The sequence below is a fragment of the Kogia breviceps genome, chromosome 8 (genome assembly GCF_026419965.1).
Source record: "Kogia breviceps isolate mKogBre1 chromosome 8, mKogBre1 haplotype 1, whole genome shotgun sequence".
In the NCBI taxonomy this organism is placed as follows: domain Eukaryota; kingdom Metazoa; phylum Chordata; class Mammalia; order Artiodactyla; family Physeteridae; genus Kogia; species Kogia breviceps.
In genome coordinates, this window is record NC_081317.1 from 12474219 (window position 1) to 12499719 (window position 25501).

At 51.6% G+C, this 25501-nt stretch overlaps 1 protein-coding gene across 11 annotated transcripts in view; it reads left to right on the forward strand.

Moving 5' to 3' along the window:
• The window catches only part of NDUFA8 (NADH:ubiquinone oxidoreductase subunit A8), a 54518-nt gene that overhangs the window by 9102 nt on the left and 19915 nt on the right, over positions 1-25501 (forward strand). For 7 of the 11 annotated variants that reach the window (XM_067040804.1, XM_067040807.1, XM_067040806.1 and 4 more), the window contains exons 3-4: positions 1142-1307; positions 18231-18306. In XM_067040804.1, coding sequence (XP_066896905.1) covers positions 1142-1307; positions 18231-18306 — 242 coding nt within the window. Of the gene's footprint in view, positions 1-1141; positions 1308-5150; positions 5471-18230; positions 18307-18520; positions 19146-19992; positions 20097-25501 lie in introns of those variants that run through there. The other 4 variants (XM_067040805.1, XM_067040810.1, XM_067040813.1 and 1 more) reach the window with 4 other exon arrangements.

Sequence of the window (25501 nt, forward strand, 5' to 3'; positions counted from 1 at the left end):
AGGCTAGAGGTAACCCAGAAAAGCTCCCGAGGCTTTGACATTTCTTCTTCCTTCCTCTTAACACATCCCATCACCCCCAAGGCCATACTCAAAATACCTGCAAAGGTATAAGAAACTGGTGCCCCTTGGTTGCCTCCCAGTAGGGGAACCGAGCAGGGATGGAAAGCCAGTTTTTCCTTATGTATTTCCTTCGGCCACCTCCGAGGTTCTTCCCGAGATATGTTAAATACGATTCCTGTGTTGAGTGTAGCTAGATTCTTGGAGTGTGACAAGCAAATACTTCATTATTATTCCGTCGGGGGAAGGAGGTGCTCCACGCTTCTTCCACTGCCTCAAATATGGCTTTTACATAAAATAACACTATTTTATTCTCATCCGACTTTGCATTTATTTGATTACTAGCAAAGTTGAATGGTGAGAGAAGGGGAATTTTGCAAAATAATAGAGGCTTATCCCTTTTATACACAAAAGTTAGTTTTTCTTCAGCCATTTCTGGTGACCACAAAATGAATGATATGCTATGTTGCTTCTCAACAGAGAGCAAATATAATTTAACTTTCTTCTTAATGACAAGGATTAATCTCTGTTTTTGTTCAGTGCATGAATAGAATGAAGTCTTTTGAGCTTTGGAGGTGTGTAGGGCAGGTTGCCTCTACCCTGATGGACCCCAGGATCAGAAGATCCTTGTTAGTTTGTGAATTTGCTTTTTATAGTCTGTCTCCTCCTTTGTCAATGTCTGTCACCTCTGACTTCTGTCAGCATGCCCATCTCTGAGTGTGCCTCCTTCTCTTCTAAATTTGCAAAGTGGGTAATCTTTAGATTGGATCTAAAAAGAATAAATAGGTCCCGAGTGAGGAGTTCTAAGTGAAATATATACCCCTTAGGCCACAATCTTTTGACATTTCTATTCATTTGTTTTTGCTACACAAAGAAATTAGGTCTTATTCCTCAGAAATCTTTTTTTTACATATTGTTTCTCAACCTGAGGCTCTCCAAGTTGTCTTGTGAGTGAGGTGAGAGTACTCCTGTACCTTTCAAAAAGCAAGGCTGTGTGTATGAGGCCTGCACCAAATTTTTCCCCACTTTTTTGTTTTTCATCGTTTTGCAAAGAGCTTGCCCCTGATCAAGCCCTCTTTTCCAGGCAGATAAAGCAGCACTGTTCGGAGCCTTTTACAGAATACTGGACCTGCATCGATTACTCCGGCTTGCAGTTATTTCGTCGGTGTCGCAAACAGCAGGCGAAGTTTGACGAGTGTGTGTTGGACAAACTGGGCTGGGTGCGACCCGACCTGGGGGAGCTGTCGAAGGTAACACAGTTTTCTGCTGCTGTCTCTCTCCTTCTCTCCCTCTTTCCCTCTCTCTCTCACTCGCTAAGGGTGAGGAGAGGCAGGGGGTGGTCCGGAATGGGTCTTCTGTGAGTACAGATCTGATGTGAGAAATCCAGACTGACCAGTCAGCTTAATTAGGGAGTGGTTATACACAGTCCAGAGGGAGTTTATTTAATAGAAGTGTTCCTTTAAATAGCTTGCCCAGCATGTGCAGATTTGTTTTTAATTAATTAGCTAACTGAAGAACAGAAGGGAGTAGATGAGGATAAACAAAATGTTAGGGGCACCGTCAGTTGAAAACATTGAGGTTATTGTGGGGAAATAGGTTTGAGGTTATGCCAGATTTTTCAGGAACATACCTGAGATTTAAAAAAAAAAAAAAAAAGTAATGCCTGTAGTTTAAAAAGCTTGTTTTTCTGTCTTTCTCCCATATTTCCTGTCTCAGTTGTGACACCACCATCTGTTGAACCCTCAGAGGGAGAAACCTGAATGTCTTTTTTCTTCACTTTGCACTCTTTCTTCCTTTATCCAGTCCTCGATTCCTGTAGCATCTCCTGGAGTATTGTTTTGAATCCTCTCACTGTCCCCACTTCCTGGACAGGAGTTCTTAACTGGGCTACATGAATTTCTGGGAGGGGAGGATGGGTCACTATAGGCATGATCTGTGTGGAGAAAGTAAGTCAAATATCACTTTCCTTAAAAAAAAAAAAAAAAAAAAAACGTTTCAAGGGGACTCCTATTTGCTTGCAAAACAAAGCATCCCCTTCATGTCCTGACATGCACGGCCCTTTGTGATCTGACCCATACCTGCTTCTTAAGCATTATCACCCTCCATTCCCTCTGGGAAGCATAGGTAGCAAGGCATGGAGGGAAGAACTCTGGTTTGAATGGAGACTGAGAGTAGATTTGAATCTTAGTTTCATGACTTAATTGCTATGGGTCCTTGAGCAAATTTCTTAACATTTCCTATCCTACCACATTTAGAAGGTGGGACCAGTATTAACCCCTGTTTTTCTGTGAGGATTAAGCTAAGGAGCCTGTGTGAATCCCCAGCATAATACCTGGCACATAGGTCCACAGTTAATGTCCATTCCCTTCCCTTTGTGTGTGGCATCTGTGGATAGTTGGGTCTTAAGCTTGTTGCCATAAGTAGACGAATGGTTAAGCAATTTTTTTTTTTTTTTTGGTATCTGGCATATCTTTACTTCAGATACCTTCTTTGCTGCACCAAACAAATTATTTTATTTAAAAAAATTTTTATTGAAATATAGTTGATTTACAATGTTGTGTTAGTTTCAGGTGTACAGTAAAGTGATTCAGAGATATATATATGTGTATATGTATACGTATATATATTCTTTTTTTTTTACACTCACTTCATTATAGGTCATTACAAGATATTGAGTATAGTTCCTTGTGCTATACAGTAGGTCCTTGTTGGTTTTTTATTTTATATATATAGTAGTGTGTATATTTTAATTCCAAATGAACAAATTATTTTAAATAGTTGATAATTCTAAGTGGGAAAATGGTGGAACTTTTACATAGAATAAAGAAAACTACGTTTTCTCATTTCTGGTCTCACGAAAGGAGAATTTACAAATCATGTGGTTAAGAAAGCATTCTTATTCCTGAATCTTTGTAATAACGTTTTTTAAAACCTATAAAAGGAAAAGGTACTGTTATCTGAACTCTTTTCAAAAGTGTATTTCTTTAGGAGGATTATCAGCTTTAGTTATACTTAAGTCCAGTATTCGGTCTCTTTCTAAGAAAGGTCATAATTGGCTGGACAAAGCCTACATTTTGGCATCATTCACTTGTGCATTCTGGTTCCGCTGGCTTGCCCGTCCCCCCTGTTTGCCCCCAGTGAATTCATACTCACTCGTCCAGTCTCAGCTCAGGTGTCAGGTCTGTCTTTGAAGTTTCTGGCTTTCCCAGGCAGGATTGCTCTCTCTCACCCATAATTCCATTGTCCTGATAATATTAATATTGAAAATAACTAATGGAGCACCTGTTCCATACATCAGGCGCTTCGTGTATATTACTCTCATCACCCTAGGAGCTACTACCCGCTCCGTTGTGCAGATGGGAAATTGAAGGTTAAGTCAGCTGCCCAAGGTCACGCACCTAGTGATTAGTTTGACCACATGGTTTTGCTCCTTTTCTGTTTCGAGTGTGGTGCAGAAGAGGAAGTTGCTTTATTGTCCTTTCCCCAGTAATTTGTCCTTTAAAGGGGTCCTTTTATTTTTTCTAGATTTATTTCATACACATCTTGAATTCCTTAAAGGAGCTTCAAATGCCAGCTGGAGGCATTTGGAATACTCTGTCAAGCAGTAAGGAACCATTAGTGATCTCTAATTATAGCAGAGAGATGAGAAAACTGTTTTAAAAGCAAATAAAAAACTATTCTGGACTTGTAGTCAGAAGACTGGGGTTCCAGCTCCAACTCTGACATTTGCTGTGTCTTGATCTTAGACGAGCCAGCCATCTCTGCTCCTCTTCCGTGAACTCGAGATAATTATGCCTCAGAGGGTGGTTATAATAAGAATTATGTGATGTGATGTGTCCACGAAAGCTCTGTTCACAATAGATGGTGTCTGAATTTGTACATCTGGGAAGACTGATCTGGTCACAGTATGTGGAGTGGCTTAGGAGGCCACCAGGTGACAAGACTACTGATAACCATGGCCTTCTGTCTTTCTGCCTCTCTGGGCCTGTTTCCCCATCTTTAAAATGAGAACAATTTCTGCTGGGTTTCTGATGGAGACTTCTGTGGGTTTAAGTGGCTGTAAAACGCCGTCCTCCTCTCTCCCCGGGACCTCTCTCTCTCTCTCTCTCTCTGTCTCTCTCTCTCTCTCTGTCTCTCTCTCTCTCTGTCTCTCTCTCTCTCTGTCTCTGTCTCTCTCTCTGTCTCTCTGTCTCTCTCTCTCTCTCTCTCTCTCTCTCTCTCTCTCGCCTGGTTCGTTGGCTCAGCCCCCCCGCCCCCCGCATCTGGCTTCTGCTCCTTCAGGCCTGGCCTGCAGATGTGAGTAAGTTACTTCCCTGCTCCAGTGGCAGCTGTTGCCGTCGGGTTAAACTTCAGGCGTCTTTGCATGTCGCTCGTCAGCTGGCTCCCAGGTCTCAGTGTCGAGCGTTACGTGAGAGCGCGGGCTTTGGGGCAGGCAGATCTGACTTCAGGTCCGTCCACCGTTCGCTGGGGGGGGGTCCCAGTGAGCCTGCAGGTTGACCTCCGAGGAGTGTGAGAGCGAACTGGAATAACGCGCTTGGCGTCATTTCTGACAACAGGACGTGCTTGGCTAGGGGCTGCCTCTCCCTCCGCTCTGCACGCAGCCTGCGCTTCGGCTGCCCCAAGGCCGTGCCCCTCTGTCCCCGTGTGTACTGTTGGCTTCCTTGGAAGGTCTTTTCCTCTCGAATCTTCCTGGTTGGCTCCTGCTCATCCTTCAAGAGGAAAGTGAATATTGCCCCCTCAGAAGCAGGCCGAGGCCGAGGGGCCGTGCGGAGGCCTTGCTCTCCTATAGCGCTCATTCGGCGCTCGGTCACCGTGACCCGCTTAGGAAGGCCTGCGTGCTTTTCCTGGCTGACTCCTTCACTGAGGACCGTGTGAATCTTGCTCTCTTCCGTATCCCTCACTTCTTCCATATGGAGTGACACAAAGTAGGCCTTCTTCGATGTTTATTCAGGGCTGAGTGTGGTTCGCTCGGGCTTTAGAGATGAGGAGCGGCCGAGGCAGCCAGAGCGGAGAGGAGACCCCAGGAGGTGTGCTCGTGGCCACAGCTACTCCCCTGCCTCTCAGCTCTGCTTCTCCTCTTTTACCCGCTGCAGGTCACCAAAGTGAAAACAGATCGGCCTTTACCAGAGAATCCCTATGACTCAAGAGCAAGGCCAGAGCCCAACCCTGAGATGGAAGGAGATCTGAAGCCCGCCAGACATGGCAGCCGCCTCTTTTTCTGGACCATGTGAAGATGGGTCCGTGGCCCACACCCAGTCATGCACCCAGGCAGCGGGTGATAAAAACTCTCCTGTAGTTTCATCAGCCGATAGAGGGCTCTGTCCAGGATCACAAACATTAACAAAAACATTAATTTATGTGACTTGGCAGTTATTCTATACCATTTCCTGCCCATTAAAAATTTTAAAGGAAACAGTTGTATTTTATTATGTTTTATATAACCTTTTGGCCTTTAAAGATGACTTCCCCTTGCTTTTTCTGCTTGTGGTCCTGCCTGTTCCTTTCTCTTTGCTTCAAGTAGGCATTTGCCAGTGTGGCAGGGGAGCCGTGTGGGATCACGGACAGATGACTGTGTAAAGGAAAGGCTTTGTTACCTGAGACAGCGCCTCGGGGCCAGGGTGGGTTCACACATTTTGAAGTCTCAACTTTCTTTCTTCCCATCCAGCATGTCAGACAAATAGAGTTCTCTGAAGGTCATACAAGGGAAGCATCCAGGATAGGAGAAGTGCAGAAACACTTGAGGCTTGTGACTCAGGCCACGGGCGGGGCTCCTGGCTTGGTCTTCTGCAGTCTCGCTCAAAGTTTCTTAAAGAACCAAACTTCCACCACTTCCCCTTGATATCCCATCCTCAAGCATTATAACCCAGATGTTTTTCCTGATAGACAAGGGAGTTGGAGGCTGAGCTCCCAGCTCCAAAGCCAGGAAGTCGGGAGGTCTGAGTGTCAGTTCCAGCCTTGGGTGTGTTTCTTAACCTCTTGTGAGAGGTTGAATTTGAGGACAAACTAAAGGGAACATGCTTATCTACCTCCTGGGCAGGTTAAAGCCACAAGTATTTATAAAGCTCTTCGGTTCAAAGCACTGTTATGTCTTTCTTTTCCCTTTCATTCATTTCCTTTTTCACTACTAGGCTATTTCCTCTCCATCTGACTGGGGGTCACTTTACACCTTCTGGTCGTGGCCTTAAATTGCATATGACCCTGCGTCAGTCTCAGCTCCCTGGGCCTTGCTTTCCCATTTGCAGAGCCCTGGAAAGCAAAGTTGTATGGAGTCTTTATAAAGGCCTTTCCAACTCCTAGATACTCGAAGTGGGGAGACTGCTGTGAGGCATTGATCTGTTGCCCAAAGTGTTAGGCCAGTTAGAACACAAAGCATTGGAAGATCTGCCTTGCTCCCCACCCAGTTCTGACCCCTTATTTGGGAGCATTTTGGGTAAACCTTACTCATCTGCAAAAACTTGCCAGCCACTGTTGCCTTATTCTCCAATTTCAGAAGAAAAAGAATCGATTCTTAAATTTTTAAAACAGCTAAGGTAACACCCATTAACCCCTTGCGGGCCAAGTCATTGGAAGTCATCCCTGGTAGGAAGAGTACCAGCATGCCTGCAGATTTGTTTTTACGATAACCTCAGGCTACGTGTTGCTTCCTAGGTTCTTTCTGCAGAGGCAGCTGGGACCTGTGTCAGTAATGACAAGTATTCATAGAGCACTGTGCATCGTGTCCAGTGCTTTACATGTGTCAACGCCTTCAGTGCTCAGAGTCCTTTGAAAGGGTTTCTAATACGTCACGTCATCTCGCAGGTGGAGGAGCTAACGCGTAGGGAGAGGTTACGAAGCCCCATTCCTCCTTCCTGTATGAAACAATAGTTGTGGGATACAAGTGAAGATCGTCTGGTTCCAATGGCCGCATCCTTGTCCTTCAAAGTCACCAGTGGTTCTCAGCCTTGTCTGCACATTGGAATCACTTGGAGGCCCTGAAATACTGATGTTGGGATCCTACCCCGGGGAGATTCTTATTTAATTTGTACTATGGCCAGGCCATGGAGCTTTTGAAAGCTCCCCGGGTTGCTCTAAGGTGGAAACCAAGGTCTAGGGCCACTGATTGATTGAAGCAGGTCCAAGAGGTTAAGTGCTGGTAGGTAGTTAAGTGGCTGAGATTTAAACCCAGGTGCGCCTGATTCCAAAGCCCTTAAGTCTTCATCTGTTCCGATGCATATACATCACCTGAGGTCTTATTAAATGAAGATTCTAATTCGATAGGTCTGGAGTGACATCTGAGATTTCTATAAGCTTCTTGTTGGTGCTAATGCTTCTGGTCCGTGCGCTACACTTTGGGTGATGAGGGAATAAACCACAGTATCTGGGGCTTCCCTGGTGGCGCAGTGGTTGGGAGTCCGCCTGCCGATGCAGGGGACGCGGGTTCGTGCCCTGGTCCGGGAGGATCCCACGTGCCGCGGAGCGGCTGGGCCCGTGAGCCATGGCCACTGAGCATGCGCGTCCGGAGCCTGTGCTCCGCAACGGGAGAGGCCACGGCAGTGAGAGGCCCGCATACCACAAAAAAAAAAAAAAAAAAAACCAAAAAAACCACAGTATCTGAGTGCAGGATCTATGATTAATCCATCTGGCTGCAGTGTCTAGCACCAGGCCCTCCCTGAAAGTTAATTCACTTCTTTAGAATCAGAGCAACAAGTCTTGAACTGTTAATGGCTTCAAATTCAACTCTAGGATGTTTTAACTTCTGCCCAAGTGGGACAGAAGTTCTTGCCTTGCCCCCTCCTTGCTTTGAATTCCTTGAACGAAGAAATTCAACTTCGGCTTTCCTGTATTCTTGATGGAATTACACCACATCATAGCCTTCTAGGACTGAAGAGTCTTAAGTAAAGACAGAATTCCTAAACTCTCTCACCCCAGACAGGTTCACAATTTCAGTAGGTAAAAAGGTCACAGAACAATTTGAAAGCAGTCGGTGCGAAGAATGTCTGAGCAGGGTTTCAAATAATAGTCAGAAAAATCTTCCTGCTGGTTTGGCTTAAGAATAATGAGGCGGGCTCCTTACATTCCCAAAGGAAATTTATCTTCCCCCTTTCCTCTGCCAAGCCTGTTCCTGTCTTCCCTATCGGAGGGAACGGCGTCTCCATCCTTCCAGTGTCAAAGCATGAGATGACTTCTTCCGCTCTCCCTTTTCTCTGTGTTCCAGTCCCACAGCAAGTCCTGCTGAGTTCCTTCTACAACCTCTCACGTCTGTTACTTCCTCTTTTATCTCGCTGTCACTGTCCTAGCCCGGTTTTGTTCCCCTTGCTTGGATTATTAACACCACTGCCTCACTGGTCTCCCACCGCCATCTCGCCATCCAGACCACGCCCCAACTTGCTGCCGTGCCTCTGCCCCTTGAAAACCTTCATTGGCTCCTGAATGGCTATTGACTAAAGCCCAGATCCTTACCGGCGTCCCGACACTCTGTAACCTGCCCTTAGCCTGGCCCATTTCCCGCACCACTATCTTATTCCTTGTCACGGACCCTACAGTCGCCCAAATGCCATTCCTCAAGAGTGTTTTCCAACTTCCAAATCTTCACTAATGCCACCACCATCTACTTACTGGGAAACAATCCTGCCCCCAACTCCGCCTCTTGAGTGTCGACCCATCTCTCAAGGCAAACACTAATGCTGTCTTCCCTAGGAAACGTCCCTTCCTACAGCCACAAGTGCTCCTTCCTGCCCCTTTGTTCCCATGACACAATATGGCATGAGGGTTAAGCACAAGGACTCTGGAGTTGGGCTGTCTAGATCTGAATCCAGGCTCTGTTGTTTCATAGCTGTGTGACCCTAGGTGAGTTACTTAACCTCTCTGTACTTTCTTTTCCTCATCTGTAAAATGGGGGGAACAATGATAGTAGCTACATCCTGGGATGGCTCTGAGGATTTAATGAGGTTTATACATGAAATGCTTTGTACAGTGTTGGCAAATGGTAGCCACTGTCACAGCACTCTATTTGAGTAATACCTGTCATGGCACTGGGCGTTATCTTGTTTCCCCTGGTCTTAGTACTGTAAGATCTGGCCTGCTATCTTATTTATATGTCTATATTCCAGTGCCCAATACATGGAAGACATCAGGAAATGATTAAACTATACCCCACGTTTATCTTCCTGAAGAACTTCCAACCCCCCTCCTGCAACAAACAAACACATTAATTATGTAGAGATAGGAGTAAATCTTGGAGATTAAATTGCCATCTTTGTAGGTATCAAGTCCTAGCTGAAATGCTTTTCGGTATAATCAAAGATGCACTCTTATGCTCTGAAATGGATCATGACATACTTGGCTTTAAATATACCAGTTGCTTCTACCACATAGGAAGTCTCTGTTTGGGGTTGCGACATCTCTTTGTGTCTTGAGCATTTGTAATATGTGTCACAAGTAATTTTACTAAGATATACTAAAATTCATAAATGTATTTGCTTAAAAAAACAAATTAGAACAGAGTCAAGAGATTAGGGAGAGGTGACCCCAGACTTTATCTGAGGAGTCGATCTGGGTGGTAGATCTGAGAAACGAATGTGGGTTGTCTGGTTCCAAGGCCACACTCTTATTCTTCAGAATCATTGACTCTTATCCTTGGATACACATTGGAATCACCTGGAGACCTTTGACGACTGATGTCCAGATCCCACCCCCACATCTTCGGGTTTCACTGGTCTGCGGTGTGACCTGGGCAGACAGACCGCGCCTGCTCATTTACGCTCAACTCTACTTTCTTCAATGGGAGGGAAGGGGTATAGTTGCAGCTAGAACCCTGGAAATACATTCATTAATTCTTTAATTCATTCGGCAAATATTTGACATCTTGCTTCGTGCTACTTACCGTTCTAGGCAGGCATGATGAGCAGGACAGACAGGGGCCCTGCCCTCCTGGGGCGTCCATTCCAGTGGGGGAGGCAAGAAACAGGTAGACAGTGTGAAGGGTCAGTGTGAAAAGGAATAGCTGGAGGGTGAGGATGTACTCAGAAAGAGAGGCCATGGAGGGTCTCTCAGAGGAATTGGCATTCGAGCTGCCCCCTCAAGGAACAGCCAGTTCGAGGGCTGATGGAAGCATGTCCCAGCCTCAGGGAAGCACAGGAGCAAACCCCTGAGGCAGGACAGGGCTCTGTGTGCTCCGGGAACAGTCTGCCCGGAGGGTGGTTTTGTGGTACAAACGCAATGCAGTTGCAGCTTCCTGTCTGTGCCTTTAACATGCCGGGGACAGTCCCTGTCCTCGGTGTCTCCGCAGTCTGCTGCAGAAAGTCCACACTCCTCAGTGTGACAGCTGGTCATTCCAGAGTCTGACTCAGAGCTCTCCAGCTTCATCTCCTACCATCATCCCCGCCACACACCGGATCCGCGCCTTCTCAGACGTCTTGCGCCTTGAACCTCTTGCTGTGTGCTCTGCCCCAGAGTTCTTTCTCTCCTCGGCGCACCTTTCCCTCAAGACGTGGCTCAAACGTGCCTCCTTGGTGAAGCGTCCCTCAGGTCCCTCCAGAGTGACTCACACCTCCCTCTGTGTTCGGGCACATCTCCTGCACTTCAGCTGCCGTGCTCTTTGGGAGCGAGAAGTCCATCTTGTTTAACCCCGCAGCTACCCCTTCAGGCAAATCTCCTGGCAGATCGTCAGTGCCTGATTGCTGAATGAATGTTGCACAGCCAATGGCCTCTCCGAAAGGGAGTAGCCTAGTTAATCCTTAACTGGGTAGCCCTCTATGTAGAGTAAACAGGAGGGCGTTCTCTATTCCAAGAGAGGCTTGGGGTTCTACCGTAATGATTAGCGCCACTGGAGAAAGAAGGGAATGCTCGGGTTTTTTTGTTTTTGTTTCTATTTTTGCAAAAAGAGCCCAGAAATCCCTGTCACAGTGGCAGTAAAAAGTGCCGTCCTGTGAACTAAAGCGAGGAGGGTCCATAAAAGGTCAGATTAGGCTATGGTAATAAGAATTATAATTGCATGCCAGTATTCCTTTAATTTGAGGGTTGAATGCAAATTAAGCAGGATGCCCTTTCTGGAAGCCGTGTTTTAATCAGTTCTGCTGCTCTGGTGGAAGAGTTGAAGCGAAAAAGAAAATGATGATAAGGTTTCTTTCACTTGCCATCTGAAACTGGGGTATTACGTGATGTGACAGTAGTTTGATGTACAGGCTTTATGTTTGTTTTATTGTCTGTGGAACATGGAGTACCTTTATGTTGCTGGGTTCCAAGAAGCTGAGGTTCCCAGTGGTGACCTCAAACCAAAGAACTTTCAAGAAAATCCCTTGGCCTCTTTTCTTCCCTATCAGGGTGATGGGAAGCAAGCTAGTTGGAGGAGGTGCCTGGGGTGCTGTTCCCCTGCTATCTCTGCCCTTGCTGTGTGATCTTGGGAAAACAGTCTCCCCTCTGAGCCAGTTTCTTTAGCTATAAAATGAAGTAACAGACTAAGATCGTATCTGGGCTCTTTTCCATACCAAGAATTACATAAAACGTAGTTTCTCCACTAGCCAATTTGTTGGGGGAGATGGTGGCGTTTTGGTGATTTTCTTGAGGTAGATCTAATCACTTGGGCAGTTCATTCTGGAGATATCATTAAAATGAGAAGGGCATTTCAGGCCTTGGTTTTAAATAGATCACCCACTCTGCCTTTTGAAGGACACAGTACAGAAGAGATTCAGGGCTTTTGTCATCCACTTCGAAATTGTTTCATGTGGCTTTCTTGTTAATTGAAGCTGAGTTTGTTCAGAGGATTATTAAGAAGCCTTTGATCTTGGGACTTCCCTGGTGGTGCAGTGGTTAAGAATCTGCCTGCCAATGCAGGGGACACGGGTTCGATTCCTGGTCTGGGAAGATCCCACATGCTGCAGGGCACCTAAGCCCGCGAGCCACAACTACTGAAGCCCAAGCGTGTAGAGCCCGTGCTCCGCAACAAGAGAAGCCACTGCAATGAGAAGCCCGCGCACCGCAACGAAGAATAGCCCCCGCTCACCACAACTAGAGAAAGGCCACGTGCAGCAACGAAGACCTAACGCAGCCGTAAAGAAATTTATTTATTTATTTATTTATTTATTTTAAAAAAGAAGGCTTTTGGGCTTCCCTGGTGGTGCAGTGGTTGAGAGTCCGCCTGCCGATGCAGGGGACACGGGTTCGTGACCCGGTCCGGGAAGATCCCACATGCCGCGGAGCGGCTGGGCCCGTGAGCCATGGCCGCTGAGCCTGCACGTCCGGAGCCTGTGCTCCGCAGCGGGAGAGGCCACAACAGTGAGAGGCCCGCATACCGCAAAAAAAAAAAAAAAAAAAAATTAAAAAAGAAGGCTTTGGTCTTAAAAGTTAAAGGAGGGAAACTTTGGAGATCATCTTCTACTTGAACTGCCTTCTGATTGGGCCAAGCCCAGTCTGAAGCCCTCTGCCGTCGTGGGTTCAGGCTGGCTGACACGGAGGCTAGCTGTGTGGAGGCCTGGGGGCACAGCTCACCTGTGGAAATAGGCAGCAGCACTTGGAATGTGAGAGGGGACCTGAGCATCGGATGCCAAAAGGTCAGGACTGGGATACACAGGGAGCACAGAGTCAAAGAGTGGTTGGGAGACAGACACCCTAATAGAAACATCTGCAAAATCTGTGAACAGGCAGTTTGCAGAAGAAAAAATCAGAATGGCCAATCAACTGTGAAAAGATGTTTAACCTCCCTAGTAGGCAGAACAAGGCACATTAAAGCCACGGTGAGATGCCATTTTATTAGCAAAAATGTAAAAGGTTGATGATGTCAAGAATTGACCCAGGGCTTCCCTGGTGGCGCAGTGGTTAAGAATCCACCTGCCACTGCAGGGGACACGGGTTTGATCCCTGGTCCGGGAAGATCCCACATGCCGCGGAGCAACTAAGCCCGTGTGCCGCAACTACTGAGCCTGCGCTCTAGAGCCGGTGAGCCACAACTACTGAGCCCGCGTGCCACAGCTACTGAAGCCTGCACGCCTAGAGCCCGTGCTCCGCAACAAGAGAAGCTGCCGCAATGAGAAGCCCGTGCACCACAACAGAGAGTAGCCCCCGCTCGCCGCAACTAGAGAAAGCCCACGCGCAGCAACAAAGACCCAACTCTGACATAAATAAATAAATAAAATTAAATTAAAATTAAAAAACAAAATTGACCCAGATGTGGAGAGATGGGTACTCTCCTACTGATCCCATCCCGTAGGAGTCTAAACTGATACGTTGATATATTATGCTTGGAGGATCAAAATATGAAGTGTGTGTACTGTTCCACACCTGTAAACGTTCATAGTACAGAAGCGTTGATTCAAGTATTGTAAGACGTATACAAGAATGTTCACCATGGCATTGCTTGTGGAAATGGACAGAGAGAGAGGAATGGCCTACATCAGTAGTAGCAGCGCAGCGGAATGAGATGCAGTAGAGCCACACAGTGCGGTCCTGGCAGCCAGTAAAAAGATGAAGAGACTCTCCGTTGGCCCAGGAAGAGTGCTATTTTATCTCTGACAGAAGCAGAATGACAACGTGGGCCTGACTGGCTCCAGAACCTGGAGTCTTTTCTCTGCTCCACTCTGAGCCGGCAGCTTGGAGCTGGTGAATCGGGCGATGGGAAATGGAGGTCTGACTAGGGACAGGAGAGAAAATGCAGAGGGAAGTGCCTTGCCCGAGGCCACACTGCTCTACGCTTACTTGACAAACAGGATCCCAAAGGCTGCTCTGGAGTCTGGTGACTAACGAAATGGTTCACTCTTTGTGGGACAGAGAGACACACGTCACTTCTCTGAGAACGGAGGATGGTGACAGTGCTTCTCCTCTGGGGTGGTTTTGTTGATTGGGTAACAAGATGGCTGTGCTTCCCCCGGCACCATGTCGGTGTGCAGTGAACGTGACCCTCTCACGTGGACAGGTGCGCCCGGCTGTGGGCTGTGGGGCTAGCTGGACGGGCAGTGGAGCTGAGGTTTTCTAGAGGCACAGGAGGAGGAAGGCCGAGGGCACACAGTGCCCACTGAAACCAGCCCCCTGCGCCGCGTTCCCCGTGAGTCAGCTTTGGGCTAGTTGGCGGACGATGATGTTAATGAAAAGGCCGTGTTCCTGGACGGAAGCGCCCACCCAGCTCCCGAGCCTGCAGACGGCTTGAACCAGTTGTGTGGCTCCCATCTCCTGCGGAGGAGTCCGGCCTGCTGCTGAACCGGGGACGCCAGGCCTGGGCTCCAACTCAGTGGCCCGTCGCAGTGCCGGGAAATGGAGCTGGGGCACCGGGCCACCTCCCAGAGCATCAGAATCGGGAGGAGCTTAGAGACCAATTTCCCTTTACTTTACAGATGGGGAAACTGAGACCTGCAGATAGGAAGAGCTCAGGGCAAAGTTAGGATGGAGCCTAGACCTCTGATGTCCCCGCCCTGGACTACGTGTGGATGCTAAAGAGCTGTGCAGAGCTGGAGGCGTGGACAGCACAGAGGAAGGGCTCGTAGGCGGGGGCAGCAATGTGAGCAAACGCAGGAAAAGATGGGGAGGCCCGTGGTGGCAACAGCGAGAACAGGCGCTAACATCTACCGGGTGTCTGTCCACTCTGCCGGGCACTGCGCCCGGTGCTTGACATCTGTTGGCCTATTTATTCCTCATTTGATGCCACAAAATAGGGATTCTTGTTATTGCTATTTACTTTATTTGTTTATTCCTATTTTCCTTTAATTTCAGAAGAAACTGGAGCTCAGAAAGGCCATGATGTTGTCCCAGGTCACACAGCCCATCATTGGCAGAACTAGGATTTAAACCCAATTTTGTCTGACTCCAAAACCGTAGGTCTTCACACATGGTACGCAGATAATGCACACGGAGATGCTCTGCACTCAGTAGGCTTGCAGAACGTGAGTTGACCGTGTCCAGGATTCAGAGCCAAAGTCACCTTTTCAAATGCCTACTAAGCACCAAGCACTTCCTGAAGTATTGTCTAGGTACTGTGTATTCGCAGCTACTGGTGAGATGAGAGCCAGGCTCTTGTCAGGAAGTAGAGGCAAGGCAGGGTCACCTGTTTGTGCTGGCGGAGAAAGGACGGTCCCGAGCCCCATCCCTCCCAGAGAGCCTTTTCTCCCGGGAATCCCCAGCACTCCTGACCTGCCCCATCCAGCTGCGCCTGGTGACTTGGGCCCTCCTCTGCACCACTCTGACCTCAGGCTCCTCTTCTGTGAAACAGACTTTAAAAATCCTCCTCAGGGGCTGCTGTGAACCAACAGCAGGTAGCTCCTACTACCATCGTTATTACCTTGTTTGATCTGTGTGCTAGTTCTGCTGGGTGAGGATCGGATCCCCAAGTTTTAGATGGGGCGCCGAGGCCCAGAGAAGTTAGGTGACTGGCCCCCAGAAACACAGCCGGCTGGTGACAGAGTGAGGCATCAGACTCCCAGAGATAAGCATAAAGGATGGCCTGGCCAGGTCTCAGGAGGTGGGGAGGGATGGGGCAGGACCAGGCACAGGGCAGCAGCCCCTTCCTGGCTTCCTGACAGCGCTATTGTTTGAAGCCGGTTCTTGGACATCCAGGAAATGGGCGACATCACTCCCAACAAAGGAGAGGAAGCTGCTTGAATGTTTCAGCTCCACCTCGTGCACTGGCCCTGGGGCTGGAGGTGGGAACCCGGCCAAGGCTGCCTGACCCCTCAGCTCAGCCAGGACACCCAGCCCCCACCCTGGTGTCGGGCGGGCTCTCTCTGCTCTCTGCTAATCCAAATCCAAACCCTTCAAGCGCTGACCAGCAGACCTGCCTGCCTTAGGCGGCATCCCTAGAGCTCCACCAGTGCCCCTGAGTCCTGCTGGATGGGACATCTTCCACCACACCCGCTGCGGGATAGGACTCTGTGCCTTTAATTCTGGGTCCAGGCCTGGCTGTGCCTCACAGGGCCTCAGTTTCCCCATTGTATGGAGGCAGAACTGGCCAGGTAGGGTGTGGTTCACCTCAAAGGGCTCTTTCATCCCTGATGCTCTGGAATTCTGAGTCTAAGCATCTTTCCTGCCTGGATGAGGAGGAAGTGGTGCTGTGGGCAGCACCAGGGGCCCCAGAAAGAGGAGGAAGAGGAGTTCTAGGGAGCAGAGCTGTCGCTGAGAGTGGGACAAGGCAGCTGAGTAGAGTGGAAATCGAGGATGGTCTTTCCACGGGGCTCTGGAATCAGATGGGCCTGGGTTCAAATGCCAGTTCTGCTACTTCCTGGCTGTGTGACCTTGAGTAAGTCACTCCACCTCTCTGAGCCTTTGTCGCCTCACCCGTGAAATGCACGCAGTAAGACCTACTTTGCAGAGCGGTTGTGGGAATAAAACGGGGTCATGGGCGTAGAAGGGGCATGGGGCAAGCGCGTGGTGCCTTTTCCGTCACTTCAGTGACTTCTCCGGCAGGAGTTGGAGTGAGACGGAGCAACAGACACTGCAGCGTCCTCATGAAGAAACTCAAGGCTCTGGTGGAGCTGGGAGAACAAAGGCGCTGTTCTGTTGCACGACTTTCCTGGAGTGTGTGTGAAGCCAGGCCCCTCGGTTGGTCAGGGAGGTCTGTGCCTGGCATTTGGCAAACTCACCGGGTCGGTGTCGCCCACGGTTGCAAGGTCCCTTGAGCTTATCTTGCTATAGAATGGAAACCACAGGCTGTATGAGTGGGACGTGCCCTTGGGGTCATCTAGTTCATCTTACAATCTAGAGCACCTGTTAAATGAGACCCAGAGATGACAAGAGACTCCCTCTCTCCTGAGGTCACAGGGCCAGTCAGGACTGGAACCCAGGCCTCCTGCCGCAGGGTCCTGTCCACTGAGGAGGGCTCTGGGATCGGAGAGGCCTCCCTTTACTCCCCAGCGCCAGCCCAGGAGATGAGAGCCAGGCTCTTGTCAGGAAGTAGAGGCAAGGCAGAGTCACCTGTTTGTGCTGGCGGAGAAAGGACGTCCCGAGCCCCATCCCTCCCAGAGAGCCTTTTCTCCTGGGAATCCCCAGCACTCCTGACCTGCCCCATCCAGCTGCGCCTGGTGACTTGGGCCCTCCTCTGCACCCCTCTGACCTCAGGCTCCTCTTCTGTGAAACAGACATTAAAAATCCTCCTCAGGGGCTGCTGTGAACCAACAGATAGGAAGCACCTTGAAAGGCGAGGAGTTGTTTTAGACCTTTAATTTTGATAACAGCATTAGTTGAGCACATAGCATGTGTCATATTATTGCCCCAAACCCCACAGAGACCCTGTAAGGGAGGCATCTCATGGATGAAGAGACAGAGGTGCAGAGAAAGGAAGGATCACAAAAGGGACCAGTGGCTTATTTGAGACCAGAATTCCAGTCCCTGCTTCCAGTTCAGGGGAGCCCTTTCTCAAATACTCTCTGTCCCGTCCTGGCAGCCCTGCCACCCTGGGGGTGGGGGTGGGGGGGCAGGAGAAGAGAGGAAGGCGGGTTAGGAGCCCCCTCCCCAGCCTCCCATCAAAGGGAACAAACCTCCAGGAAGCCCAGCGGGTGGCCAGGTCCCAGCACTGATTGCAGAAGATGGCACGGGGGCTGTCGGTTGCCATGGCGACTCCCTGAATTGCAGGGCCTGTTCCCGCTGAGGCTTTGGGAAGTCGAGACATACCTGGGCAGCCCCTGACCCCGGCTGGGCCTCTCTGAGGGGGAGGACACATGGGCATGTGGCATGTCTGCTCACATAGAATCCACACATGCACGTGAGCCATGGCAGCAGCAGGCGTGTAGCCGTAGCACACGCACGGGCCTAGGATGCCGAGACCCACGGGTGGCTGACTGCAAACCTTCCTGGCGGTGAGTGGGGCCTCTAGAGATGAGAGCAAGCAGAGGAACAGAGAAATCTGGGAAGGATTTCTTGGCAGAGGGAACGACAGGGAGGCTCTAGAGAGCTGCCAGTGAGCGGCTGGAGGAGGATGCGGTTGGCAGGCCAGGTCACGTGGGGCTTTGCGTGCCTGGCTAGGGAGCTTGGACCTTCACCTGGAGGTACTGGGGAGCCAGAGAGGGCTTGGCAGCCAGAAAGTAGCACGGTTGGACCTGAGATCCATCCAGCAGCCCATGGAGAATGAGGCAAGGGGCAAGAAGAAAGCCAGGGAGAGCAATGTGGAGGCTGATTCTCCTTACATGACTCTCTTTTTTTAAAATCAGCATTTATACTTTCTAACACATACCATTTACTTATTTACAATGTCTGTTCTTTACTGTCCGTCTTCCCACTAGGGTGTCAGCTTCCAAGAGCAGAGGGGTTTATCTGCTTTGTTCACCGATGTATATCAAGCACCAAGGAAAGCGCCTGGTACGTAGATGCTCAGTAAATACTGGCTGAATGAATGAATGAATGAATGAATGAATGGGGATCTGGACAGGAGAAGTGGCAGCGGGATGGAGAGAAGTATAAGAACTGAGAGAGATGTAAAAGCGAAAAGGGTTGGCTGGGTTAAGGTTGAGTTGGTCAGTTGGTGGCCATATACCCGAGGCCCCTTCTGAGTTGGTGGGTGTGGCCCGTGCAGGTGCTGTTCTAGCTCAGGAATGAGACTGTGGCATGACTCCACATGGGATGCAGGATGCTGGGGCCACCAAAAACTGGAGCACCAGATGGGGAAACTGAGGTAGATCCCACCTGCTGGGCACTGGCCCGAGAGCCCCGGGAGACTTAGGGTCACGGTAACTGATCGTCTGGGGTCTTGCCCCGTCTCCTCTGGGGCTGGGACCTGCAGCCTTTTCCAGACCACTGCTTCCCAACAGAAATACAACACGGGCCACACATGTGGGCCACGTATGTCACTTTATTTTTTTTTATTTATTTATTTTTTTTTTTTGCGGTATGCGGGCCTCTCACTGTTGTGGCCTCTCCCGTTGCGGAGCACAGGCTCCGGACGTGCAGGCTCAGCGGCCATGGCTCACGGGCTTAGTTGCTCCGCGGCATGTGGGATCTTCCCGGACCAGGGCACGAACCCGCGTCTCCTGCATCGGCAGGCGGATTCTCAACCACTGTGCCACCAGGGAAGCCCTCACTTTAAACGTTCTAGTAACACATTCCCAAAGGAAAAGGTGAAGTTGATTCAATATCTCCACAATATTATCATTTCAACAAGTTTTCAGTATAAAAAATATTCATGAGATATTTGATGTTCTCTTTTGGTATAAAGTCTTTGAGAACCGGTGTGTGTTCCACACTGACAGCACACCTCAGTTTGGACTAGCCACATGTCAAGAGCTAAGTAGCCACAGCTCTAGGTCCTGGAGCCCACCCACTGGAAGTGAGGTTCTGGCTGGGGCTGCGTCTTGTCGAGGCACCTCGGGGGACACCAGCTGGCTGGGGCTAGGGCGGGGAGGAGGGAACCACAAAGGTCAATGCCCAGCCTTTTTTCTGTTGCTTTCTTTGGGTGCAGCTCTTCTCACTCACTGGCTCACGTGACAGAATTTTATTGAGCACTTATTATGTGTGAGGCACTGGGCTAGGTGCCAGGGCTGGCATGAGTGAGACGGGCATGGAGTAGTAAGCTGGGACCCCTCCAAGCCCTTTCCCCTGGGCCCTTGCTGCATGGGTCACCTGGATGCAAGTCATAGATGCAAGTAAAGCCCCAGGGGGGAGGAGGTGGAGGTATAGGTGGTGTCTACAGAGGGACTTCCCCAAGGAAACCCAGGCCTCTGGGCTCTACACCTCCCTGGAGATGTGCTTCCTCTCCCTCCTCCTTGATCCCTCTCCCTCAACCACCTGAGCTCTGATGCCCTGGACCTCGGAACCAGTATTTCCTGATGAACCTGCATTCAGGCCGTCTTCTTTCTGGGTCATACTCTGTCCAGCAACCTGGCCAAAGTGATAGTGACTGGTGACCACTGCTGATCTGCTGGCTCCAGAAGCTGGGCTGGGGCCAGCCTGGATGTCCCCAACCTGATGGTCTATCTCGTACCCAGGCAGCAGCAGGGATGGACAAGCACTGCTCTTAGTGGGTTCAAGTCTGGACTCCTCTTTTACCAGCTGGTGACCTTGGGGAAGAGACTTTGACCCTCAAGTGTCTTCGGGTTCTGCCTCCAGAAACGAACAAAGTAGCCCGTCCTCCAGGATGAGGCCACACGATGGCCCTGAAAACACATGGTCCCAAGTAACGGTCACCAGGGCTTAGAAAGGGATGGTTTTTCGAGAAAGACCAACTCGTGTGAGTTTTGCTGAGAAACCCGGACTGGGTTGCCTCCAGCAGCTGGGGGCCTGGCAGGGGTTCCACGAGTGAAAGCTCTGCAATGAGTCCGGCATGGGGACTCGGCGGGTGAATCTGGTCCAAGGGGTCTTTTCCTCTGAGCTCTCCTTCAGCCTATCATTTACTGAGCACCGAGTGCCAAATGGATGCCGAGGAGGTTAAATAGCTCTTCTTTAGAGATGAGGAAACCGAGGCACAGGGAGGCTTGGCGAGCTGCCCGAGGTCTCCCAGCCAGGAAGCCGCAGGGCTGGACTTTAAACCTCACCTCGGCCTCCTCATTCAAAGCCACTGCCTCTGGCCACTGCCCAGCACACCGAGGTGCCCATTGGCTGTCCCCGGGAGCCGCTCACGGCAGCTGCCTCACGGAGAGCCCAGGTCCCCGCGGACTGGGGTCAGCCCTGCAGCGAGACACACAGGAGCGGGGAGGCTGCAGGGAGGGTGCGGCCGGATCCACAGGTTGAAGACTGTTCCTCCGGGCTTCCTGACTCCGTGCCTTCCCCGCTGCCCCCTCCCCGGCCGCCTCCCTTCCTGGCCTGGCGCGGGGGTGACCAGTGGGTGGGGTGGTATCCGGGTGCCGGGTCTAGAGCTGTGAAGAGGGTGTCTACGCAGACTGATGGCCTGTCAGTTGGCTGCCGGCACATCCTCAGATTCTTTGTGTGCCGAAGAGGAGGGGGTGGGGGTGCAGTGTCGAGTGGCGGGTGGGACACCTCTGTGGCCTGCTGTCTCTTTTCCATTTCCTGTCCCGGGTCTCTGTTTCTCCATCAGCGCAATGCGTCTGTCCAGCTCCGACATGCCGTTACCTATGTAAAGCTGAGCTGATTAGCGCTTTGGACCTGAAATTCTGGAGGCCTTGGGGTCCTCCCGATGGAGGGGGCATCAGGGGCTGAGTCTCAGAACTGCCTGAGGGAGGCATTGGGGGCTGGGCAGGTGAACCCCCAGTTCCACAGGGGCTGCCAGGAGGGCAGAAGCTGCCCTCTCTCCGGTCTGGGCACCCCGGCCCACTGCGCAGGGGAAGTGGAGCTGATGGAGGGGCGGCCAGGGAGGAGGGGACAGACAGAAGTTGTCATCTGTCCTGAAAGAAAGAGACCCCGCCCTGTGCTTGGGCCACCCCCACACACTATCCTGCCAGGTCACCCGGCCCCAAAGGGCCCATCCACAGACAGACAGACACACAAGAGTCACACAGCTCGACACACACAGCCTCCCCTCAGCCACACAGCCACACTCAGTCCCTGTCACTTAGCCATCGCTGGGCAGACACACTCAGCTCCACGGCCTCACAGGGAGCCGAGCACCCACGTACACGATCACAGCCCGTCGCACTCATGCAGGTGTATCTGCGGATGGACCTGTACACACACGCTCATACACACACACACACACAGACCCAACCACAAAGCGCGAAGCCCGTACAGTCACACGCTGACTTGAAGAATCCCGCGTGCCCTGGGGCCCGCAAACCCAGGCGCGTGCACGTTCCTACAGACACGCAGGCCCCGCTGTGGGTGAGCCCAGGGAGAAGCGCTTTGAATCCTCAGACACAGTGTCACAGAAGCCCACCCTGGGTGGGGCCTGGGACGATGAGGAACCTTCTGTGGGCCCCTGATCCCCTCTTTACAAAAAGGAGCTCAGCGGCCCCTCCCTCGGCGCTCCGCAGCACCTCCAGCCTCAGCATCCAAAGCACTAGGCACCCTTTCTCTCCACTGACGCCCCTGTCTTGTTGTGCGGGGTACAGTTAGCGCCTCCCCAGGGCAGCAAGCAGAGGCTGGGCGGACAGGATTCGAACCCGGGGCGGTGGGCTCCCCAAACCCATGCTCTCGCTCGCCGCCCACTCCCCAATCTCCCGGGCCGGGGACCCCGCAGCGGGCTCTGTGCCCTCCAACTCCAACACCCCAGGGCCTCCGGGCACAAAGCCACGTGGCGCCGCTCGAGGGGGCGCGCGTGGGAGTGCGCGCGGGGGCCCGCGCCTCCGGCCAAGATGTTCCCTCTCGGCGTGATTGACAGGCTCGAGTGCAGAGAAACAAAATTGTTTATGCGCTAATGAATAAGGCCCTGATTGCAAGATCCTGTTTGGAAAATTATAGTGCGGCGGCGGCGGCGGCGGCGGCGGCGGCCACGGCGGCCCAATTACAGCCCGCGCTGCATATTCATTTCGTGTCTCCTTTGCATCGAGATGAACGGGCGGCCCCGCGCCCTGCAAAGGCGGCGCCAAATTTAGTCCCAGGTTCCGCACTCCTCCGCGCCATTGTCTGCCCCGACCACCTGCCTCCTGCCGGCCTGATTGTCGGCCACGCGCGCCCGCCCCGGAGGCACGAGGAGGGAGGCCCAGAAAGTTCGCCCTGCCCCCTCCTCCTTGCACCCCTCTCTCTGTCCTCTCCCTGCCTTCCTCTGTCTCCCCGTCTCTCAGTCTCTCCTCTTCTGTCTTCCCATCTCTATTTCTCTCGCCCTGAGTGTCTGCCTCTCTTCTCTCTTCCTTCTCCGTGCTTCCGACACGCTTTCTTGGACTCTGTCTAAACCTCTAACTCCGTGTGCGCGAATCCCATGGACTTTTTTCAGCCCTGTTCACTCTTCCCCCTTCAGCTGCAGAAATTCCCAGGGTTCCTGGGTCCTTCGGAACGATGGGGGCAGTTATGGGGACCTGTCTGTTCTGTGGAGGCCCTGGAGGTATGAAGTGGAGCCCACTCGGCCTTGGCTTTGAGGATGGGCTGGCTTGGTCAGTCTCCAAAACCCGCCTGCTTGGGAGGAAGAAGGTTCATCTCTGTGCTGCATACCTCCCCCAGAGTATCACCTGCACACAGTCTGCAGTCCAGGCACCTAGCCTGGCCAAGCTCTGCTGTCACACCTCAGTGCCTTTGCACATGCTGTTCTCTTGCTGGCACACCATCTTGTCCTCCAAGACCCATCCCAAGTATGGTCCTAAGAAGTCTTCCTTCTCCCCGCCACCCTAGGCAACGGCACAGCTTCCTCCCCTGGGGACCCTCGTTTCCAGGCATGTCCCTCTGTTATAGCAGTGGGCAGGGGTCCTCGTATGTCATTCTCCAGGTGCCTGACTTGTGAGGCCTGGGGACTGGGGCTGAGTCTTCCTGGTACCCTAGTGCCCAGTTCAGGGCTGACCAAACTAACATACCTCCTCCGTAATATGGGCATATAGTCACTCATCCTTGTAGGGTGTTAGCGGGCAGGAGTGGATGTGAGGCTAGGAGGGAGGGCCTGGGGCGCTCTGGGCCCACATGGGCCCCACAGGCCAGGATCCGCTGTGTCTCAGAGCCCTGGGCCTCAAGCCAGCAACAGGCACATTTACCCTTCTCACTGACTAGGGTCATTGCCCTTGTTGACAGGTGCCTGAGGCCCAGGTGTGGCCAGCGAGTCTCATGATGATGGTGATGGTGGCGGGGGCTTTTCAGAGGGTGAGGACTGCACAGGGTGAGGCTGTGCTCCTTGCTGTCCTTTCCTTGGGGCCCCTGGAGTGACAAACGCGCTCTTTTCTGGGGTGGGAATTGGGGGACCCAGATGTGAGCAAAAATGGACAAACGCATACAAACTGGCCTGGACAAACAACCCCCTCAGAGACACACAAAGTAACACACACACACACACACACACACACACACACACACACACACACACACACACACACACACACACACACACACACACACACACACACACACACACACACACACACACACACCACCACGCACACACACACCCTGAAAAACCCACACCATCTGACCCACGGAGATAGGCTGGTCCCAGGGGCCGTGTATGGGGTAGCACCGCCCTCTGGTGGCCATTCTGATAATCTCTCTGTCAGGCCCAGACCGGCTTCCTAGAGCCACAGCTGATCCATAATCGGGGGCACCCAGACCCAAGGTACTGGGACTCCCAGGGAGGAAAAAGCATTTAAGTGTCCCTGAGGATGAGAGTTTGTTCAGTTCTGGTTCCCCACCCCTATCCAGGAGCAGAACTTGCTAACACAGGGCCTGTCCAGTGATGGCAAGAGGGAGGGAGTTCCCCATTGGGGGAGGTGTACAAGCTGAGCTGGAGCCACCTGCAGATTGGTGGTTTTATGGTGGCCCTAGTGACAGAGTGGACAACTTTGGAAGTCATCACCAGCTTGGGATGATATGTCCAGCCTTTTCCCACTCTCACCCAATCTGAACACCCTCCCATTCAGTTATTCAGTAGCCATTTGAGAACTTCTCAGCACCCGGAGCAGCAATGTGAGATCACAGGTGGTGGGAGATGAAGACACAGGGGGTGGCAAGGCCACCTCCTGGGGACCTTCAAGGCCGGTCTTAGGAGCATGGAATTTATTTGGGGGTATCAGGGATCTGGGGACAGGCTCAGACAAGGAAGTGACACGATCAGATAGACATGTGAGAGCCAGCTAATGAGAAGAGGCTGGGGGTGGGAGAGCCAGCTGGGAGGTGCAGCGGTGGCCTGGACCAGGGAAGGGGCGGCAGTGGGGTGGTGAGAAGGATGTGATTCCAGAGCTGTTAAGGAGACTGAATCAATGGGTTTTGGTGAGGGATTGGCCATGGTGGGAGGGAGCCGGAGGAGGTGAGCGTGATGGTGGAGTCACCTTGGCGGTTGTCAGTGCGGGGCAGTGGGTTAGGGGAGAGGTGATGAGAACGATTGGGATCTGGGGAGCCCGAGAGCCCAGGTGACATTTGAGGAAGGTATCCAGGAGGCAGTTGGAATCAGGTCTGGTGACACCCTGGGAATTGGAAGGTTATTGACAGCTGGTTGAAAGTAACAAATAGATGAGGTCACCCAGACGGGGCCTTCACCCTACCTCTGTTAGTCAAAAAGAAGGATGCTAAATTGTACAACATAACACTTACATGTATTATAAAAGTGTCATCATCACCAAATGGATGGGTTCATAGAAACAGACATTTTCCTCCTGGTCTTCCTTTTATGGCGCTGCTGGTCTGATGGCACCCTGAGGCCATCTGCCTCCCTGCCTGCCTGCTAAGTGATCCAGCTCCAAGTCCAGGCAACAGCTGGGAGGTCGGAGGCTCAGGAAACATCAGGGACAGAGGGGAGCAAGGGGCCCCCAAAGTCTGAGAGGGAACAGTCTGGGAGGTGGGAGAAAAACCAGAAGAGTCTCTCTTCATCAGGGCCAAGGAGAGAGAATTCAAGAAAGAGAGTGTGATTAGAGAAGGCAAGAGGGTGAGGACTGAGGACATGCCCCGGACATGGCAGCAGGGCCGTCACGTGGGCTCAGGTGCAAATGCTCACTCAGCAACAAACAGCTGGTCGCCCCTCCAGGGGTCCCTGCCCAAG